We start from the raw sequence: 7,473 nt of genomic DNA, 5'->3' as shown, positions 1-7,473 counted from the left end.
TCGAGTATTTAAATTTTTAAATTACGTACATACACTTTAAAGTTAAGGGCCTGCAAATTCTAAGAGGCCTGCGTCAATGCTTTTGCATTTTTTTATGAGGTTGGCGCATGCGTAGAATCACGTTAGTCAGCTGATTTACTCCGCCCTCGGTTACCCATGTTAGCTAATTTTATTTTAGTTAATAAAGTAATTGTACAACTGCCATTATGTTAATTAGGACGTAGTGCACATTTACAACAATATATTAGGTAAATTAATAAACATGAAGGCTGCAGCGATGTCTGTGTGGATTTTTATTAACCTCTTGTGTTTTGGGATGTGTGGTTACTTATATTTAATATGGTCTCAATATTGGATGAGTATTGAAAGACAGAAATTGTTTAGTGATTCGCAATTTGGTGCTGCGCGGAAAAGTTCAAGATTACACTTTCAAGATGCCTATCCAGAAAAGTTAGAATCATTTAGGATAAACAAGTCATCTTTCTATGATTCCATTCTGAAATCGCGAAGATCGGTTATGCTCAAGGCTGGCCATATTTCACAGTCTTCCAATACAAAACTGTCTTCAGATCGACCGTCCGTTAATATAATTGTAAAAAGTCATGGAAAGCCTCGTTTTCCTAACTTACATAAGGCTATATTAGAGTTCGATACGGATAAGTACGAGTGCGCAGATTTTACAACAACAGAATGTGAGGACCAGTCAAGGGAATTTAGAGAGCTTGTGTTAAAAGAATTCCACCGAGTTTTAATGGGTGATAGCAAAGTTTTTACATCGGGTTTAGAAAATCAAAATACCTACGATGTGAAATACGAGAGAGATGGTCCGTTACGAAATAGTCGCAAGGATATTTTGTGCGCATTAAAAAATGTTGCAGTAAAAACGGTGACGGCAAATGATGAACCATTTTTAGATTTAGGTTATTCAATTCCAAAATCTCCGTTGCAAGGAAATCGGCTATATAACACGTGTGCGGTTGTGACAAGTGCTGGAGCATTACTGGGATCTCGATTCGGAAAATTTATTGGTACGTAATAATAATTTCAATAATATACAAACTAGTAGTCAAAACAAATAGACGTCAGTCTTAGTTAGATAAATCAGTCATTGAGGCTAATTTTATGATAACGAAATTTATTTCTATCAGAAACAAATTCCATCGATGGATTACCAATCCGTTCCTGAAGCCTACAACGAATCTACTGTCTCCTCAGCCATTTAAATGTGGTTAATACGAAAGAAATTATGCTGTTGATATTTCATATGTACGTGGAATGTAAATACTTAGCATTTATATTACAAGTGTGACTATGCGCGGGTGAGCGACCGTTATCGCATCGGGATCTGTGCTTTGTTAACACATTTATATGCACAAGGAGTTTCAAGGATCCAAAAGGAAGGAAGGGCTCAAATCATATATGAAGTCGGGGCTTTACTGACGTTACTCATGCTAACCTAGTCATTTTGGGCGCACCTATTGGTATTGTGCAATTGTTATTAGTATTACGAACGACATTAGAAGAAGCGTAGTTAAAGTATACAAGTATTTAAATTGGAAGCCTTACTGTATTAGGATAATGTTTCTTTAGAAATTAGGTAGATTAGGGTGGGCCTTAGAATACAATGGAATATTTTGCCTTAAAACTACATAAGATCGCACGATGTTATTTTGGTTATGGAGACACGTTTCAAAGATTTAGAATATGAAATCTATCATTTTTCCTCGTGATTTAGACAATATTTTAGTACTTGTTACTTATAATTAAAAATAAATTATGTATTAAATCTAATTAAGTATAACATGCTAGTAAAATTGGAAGATATCTAGGCTAAACGGCACACCGAAGAAAGAAATATTTTAGTATAACTACTTTATACTTGACTAAAGTATATTAATACCGATACAACTTACAAAATATGTACTATGTATATTAAAATGGCATAACTAGCTACTAAATATTTAAAAATTCATTTGATTTACCCAAATAATTCAAATTTATTTACAATAAAAACCAACAGGCGGCCTCGTCACTACTAAACAGTCTTTTCCAAACGAGCTGAATTATTTACCTTTATGCCTACGAATGATCAATGGTAATATGCTTATGGTTGACAAATAACGGATATTACTTCGAAGATTACACAAAACAGAGATTAAAAATATATTCTCAGACATAAAAACCTACTTAATAAACAATATTACGCGATAAGACATGAAAGACAACTAAAGTCAAGTAACGTATGTAGTTAATAGTTATGCAAAGATAGTTTGATTTATGCATTATTATCGAGATCTCAGTTCAGAAATGCACGGCTATCTTGTATGCTGATATGGAAGTTCGAAGCTATGTTATGGCGCCGAGTCGTGGTTGGCGCCAGTATTTATGTATAATTATTGCATATAAAAATCACATCAAAGCGGCAATGACTTTATAGTTAGTGTTGAAGTCAGTTAGATGAATACAATAAATAATGTTATAGAACATTTTAAAGTCACCGATTTTTAGGAAAAGCGTAATCTAGTTTGGATATTACAACCCTATCAATTGGATATAGATTAGCTAAAATCGGAGACGTTGAGTAACCTGTATTGAATACATATAAAAACTCGTACGTCTCAGGAAGAGTCCACATATTTTTCACCATTTCCATCCCGATCTCATGCCATTTTCCTACATATATTTGCAGGCCTGTACGCATATTTCTGCTTTTCGCTTCGCTTTCAGTGTTAAAGATTGATTTATACTATTAAATACGCAACAAGTGTGATATTGACGAAAACATAGTCCACAATCATATTATTATTAACAGATATAACCTTGAGCGAAAGCGTATATAGTAGGTGGGATGACTAACTCCACAAATAATTTAAGTATGGTATTAGTCACCTAACCGCACGCGTGTCTTTGTCCTTTCTCGAAAGCTTTTTGTAACCTAGAGGTAAAATTGGCAATGAAAATGATCACTTTATTTTATGTTCTAAGAAAATAAAGTTTGTATGGATTTTTCAAGTGCCCTTCGAACAGGGAAAAGCAAATGTTAAATATATGTGTCGTCGAATATACAAATATTTCATGGAAATGCAAATTCACGTACTTATTGATAAAAGGAAGAAGGTGGTTTATACCAAAACAACCTTAATATATTTAAAAAAATACATGAGCAAAGAATTCCTGTAACAACTTATTCGAACTAACTGCTAATTAGTCGCAAGGTTGTACGGTCAAAACCCCGTGGACTTTCTTTAGATTGTGGAAATAATACGGAACATGAAAAATGTGCTCTCGGGAATGAATGGGCTAATTGTATGATGTATAATAAATGTCAAATGGTGACGATTTCTGCAAACAATAGAATTGCCTCAGTCAATTAAAACCATTAATAATGTATCACAAACATTATAGCAGTTTAGTTCTATTTGTGTCAATTTAAACTGTCGTCTTGCACGTGTTGCAACAAATAATTGGTTAAATTATGATGGATATCTCTAATCTTAAATAGAAAAATAAATTATTATTAATTATCACACCTATTGAAGACTTTAAAAAAAAACTTCTATAAAACCTTTTTCTTCAGTTTTGCGTTGTTTTGCATTGGACTGTTGCAAAGGAATTTTCTATTATCGTAAAAAAATATGTATAAAAGTAAACATTGTGAGGAGACCGGGCATGTCTTGACAAAGAAGTCAATGACAGGCACAGGAGACCATTTTGATAAACGTCAACTACTACGTTGTAGTGCCACCTTTTTTTCAAATTTGATTAAAAAGTTAATTATTACATTTAAGTTAATTAAAGTAAAGTTAATTTTCGGTAATAATCTGAGCGATATGCCTACATATAAAGATTTCATTAAGCGATTTAACATATTCACAGTCAGTATTATACTGGCATAATTAAAGATCATATGAACTGATATCTGAAGTCCATATATGTATATATATTTAGTAGCCTAGTAGCTAAGAGGGTACACGACATAATATACGTACCAGTATTATTCAGTGGTATAAACATTTTTATCAATGTATTGAACTTTTTTTGCAAGAGGGACTCCTGCAATTTTCTTAATTACTCTTCATTAAAGGTCAAGGAAATATTCCTAAGAAAAAAGTGAACGTTTTGCTCAATAATTGATAATAAGTACACGTAATTATTAAGTCTTTTATTTCTAATCGTGTTGTTTACTTCCATTGTTCCGCTTTCCTGTGTACTAATATAGGAGTCTGTTGTTAGTTTAAATATATTAAGGTTAAAGTTAGACTTAAATAATTATTAATTTGATCTACCTTTAGTCAACTTATCGATTTATATATTACAGAAGTACACTTTGCGCGCGAAATAATAATGTAAAACGTATTATTTTGGTAAAAATATTTTTTTCAATCAAACATATAACGTAAACACTTCTGTAGCTCAGAAGAGCGGACGTTTTGTATAACCGGATGCCTTTTTGCCATGTTCGACACCCGGCAAAAGCAAAAGTAAGCCTTGATAAACAATAATAAAACTATAATTTAATAATGAAACTATGGTGAGATAAACCTACTAAAAAAACTGACAGAAAATATGTGTAAACGCTCAACAAAGTATAAGAAAAACTTAATTTTAAAGCAATAAATATAAATACTATAAGTCAAGAAGTATCGAATTGTGTATAAGAAAATTGATTTATAATTCCAAATATAATTGTAAAATTAAACATTTTTTTTCAGATTCTCATGAAATGGTGCTTAGATTCAATAACGCTCCAACCGAAAACTATACTGATGATGTGGGCTCAAAGACGACCTTTCGAATCCTCAATTCTCAGGTTTATTTTTACACCAATACACTAACTAAAATTATATATGTCATAGAGCTCATGAATTAACAACATCAAAGTCAAATTAGAGCAAAACTGTTAATTCCTGTGATTTATTCGATTTGCTAAGATCAACAAATTAACGACTATTTGATAGTCCATAGTCACATCTACAAATTTAGGGCCCTTTTTAAGTAAATACCATTTACTTGTGCCATTAGTGTCACAACATTTGTAATGATAGCATGGAGTTCTAGCTTATACACTTTTAATTATTCAAAATTTATTAAAAATTAAGTTAAGGGACAAGCTAGGGCTATGCATAGACAACTGCGTAACTTACTAACGCTAAAAGTAATATAAGTCTTAAGATCGGTTTTAAGCAAAACAATAATTTTGATAAATGCAGAATTGGGTCACTTATATAAATAAACATTGTGATCGTTTCTATTTTTCAGGTTGTCTCAAAGCCACAATATAAGTTCCTCGAAGACCCTTTATATAGAAATGTATCGATATTAATATGGGATCCCGCTAATTACTCATCAACCCTTGAAGACTGGTATAATCACCCTGACTTTCCTCTGTTTCCTGTTTACAAAAAGTAAGTATATTCTAGACTATTGGGTTTACTGTATTTTACATTTGATTTCTCCCATCTCGGCATCATCGAAAAGATGATCATCATTTTACATGAGCGTGTATATGTATAGTGAGATTAGGTACTGCGCATTCAATGGGTATGCTGTCAAACTTATTTGTTGGTGAATTAAACACTTACATTACAATAATCAATGTTATCCTAGTAGGTTTTAAATGATTTAAATCCTTTGGCTTTATGTTGAATAAGTATGTTATAACTCTGTAATTAATTAGCCTATTTATAAAGTAAGGTAAAGTGAATTTTTGTATGTTGCTATTTTTTTAAAATAAATAATAAAATACAGCACCTCCTTAAAGAAGGGAATCCACAGACAAATGTTCTACTACTACTTTCCAGGTTACTCGACATTCTACCAGATTCTGATGTTCATTTGTTAAATCCAACGGTGCTGTGGCGTCTATGGAATTTATTACAACATCTGTCGCCTTATAGATTAAGGAAGAATCCTCCCTCTTCAGGTTTCATAGGTAAAGCATGTACTTTAGATATAACTATATAGATTAATTAAACACTAAACATTTGCGAATTGGCAATGTATATATTTTTGTGGGTATAAATAATCATATTACCATAATATAATATGTACGTATGTTACATATAAGGTAGGCTTTTAAAATATCTAGGAATTTTATACAAATAATTTAAGATAGTTTTGAATTATTCTTATAAAATCTTCTATACTAGCATTATTTTAACATCTTCCACTACATCGAATTGATTGAGGTTCTTACGTGAGTTGTATTAAAGCAGTATTTAATAAATTAGGGTTAATATACGACACGAAAATATTTGTGAGAATAATTAATTAGTATGTAATAAGCCTTTGCAAATAGGCTTTCGGCGGACATATTTATTAGACATTCGGGTATCAATAATTAACCCCGTAATTAAATTATTTTATGCGTGAATTAAAGGCTGTAGGCTTTTTCGTTATTGGGTTACATGAAAAGAAATATGAATTTTCAGGTATCTGGTTCGCCCTACATCGATGTCACCGCGTACGCGTCTTCGAGTACGTGCCATCGGTACGTGCGACTAAACGATGCCACTATTACTTGACAGGTGACGACCCTGGATGTACACTTGGTGCGTGGCATCCCCTAGCCCAAGAAAAGGCTTTGGCGGATAGGATCCGTGATAATTCGGATGTGGACGTCTTCCAAAGAGGCTTCATTGATATACTGGGTGTTAGGAAGATGACTTGTGATGTTTAGGAATTAAAACGATGCGGTGAAAGCTTCGAGAAACATCGGTTAGACAAAACGTAAATTAGATGCCTGAAACTGGAGAGAATTTCCTGAATGTTTGTTAAAAAAATGGTGAAATATGACTTGCAAGTATTGTATTGCAGGAAATTATCAATAATGAATTAAAATAGCGTTATTCATTTGTTATTACCGAGTTTTTCGGCGTCCTATGTCTATCTACTTCGGGCGTGAGTATCGACAATAGAACACAGGACACATTAAAATGTTCTGCATTAGAGTTAAACTATATAATAATATAGTAAAAAGTAAATCTCGCCAAAACAGCCCGAGCTGTGCTGCCAAACCCCCTTAAGCGCGAGATTCCAAAAACATTAAGTCTGACTTGGTCTGCTTGGACAGCAAGGAAAGTTAGGCCAATTAAGATATAAAAATTAAGAAAGATTGCACACATATATACTATTAACTAGTGTATTTAAAAATAAAATATATAAACCGGTTCATGTTAATTTATTAATAAAACAATAATCTTTGTATTAAAATGAGTAGCGAGCTAATGAACTGAATAAGGCATTGTTAGATATCAATTAAGTCGGTCCTATTTACGAATATAAGTAGATTCCTATACTTAATACTATTTTTAAGACAGAAGCTGTATTTATTAATGAGAAGTTTGCTATGGTCTATATTTTGCATCAACGTCTTCCATGTACTACACGATATTTTATGGTAGAGCCGCATGGCCGAATAGTAAAATACTAGTAGTAGTACTTGTTCTCACCAGGCAACTATCGTTTTAGCTG

At 32.4% G+C, this 7,473-nt stretch overlaps 1 protein-coding gene across 1 annotated transcript; it reads left to right on the top strand.

Moving 5' to 3' along the window:
• The first annotated feature begins 262 nt into the window (after window positions 1-262).
• On the top strand, window positions 263-6,679 carry LOC123707756 (beta-galactoside alpha-2,6-sialyltransferase 2). The gene is made up of 5 exons (XM_045658090.1): window positions 263-1,028; window positions 4,713-4,810; window positions 5,260-5,405; window positions 5,802-5,932; window positions 6,432-6,679. The coding sequence occupies exons 1-5, from the start codon at window positions 263-265 to the stop codon at window positions 6,677-6,679; spliced, it is 1,389 nt and encodes a 462-aa protein (XP_045514046.1).
• The last annotated feature ends 794 nt before the right edge of the window (window positions 6,680-7,473 follow it).

This window comes from Pieris brassicae, chromosome 3 (assembly GCF_905147105.1).
Source record: "Pieris brassicae chromosome 3, ilPieBrab1.1, whole genome shotgun sequence".
NCBI classification, from domain to species: domain Eukaryota; kingdom Metazoa; phylum Arthropoda; class Insecta; order Lepidoptera; family Pieridae; genus Pieris; species Pieris brassicae.
This window is presented reverse-complemented; position numbering and strand designations above follow the sequence as displayed.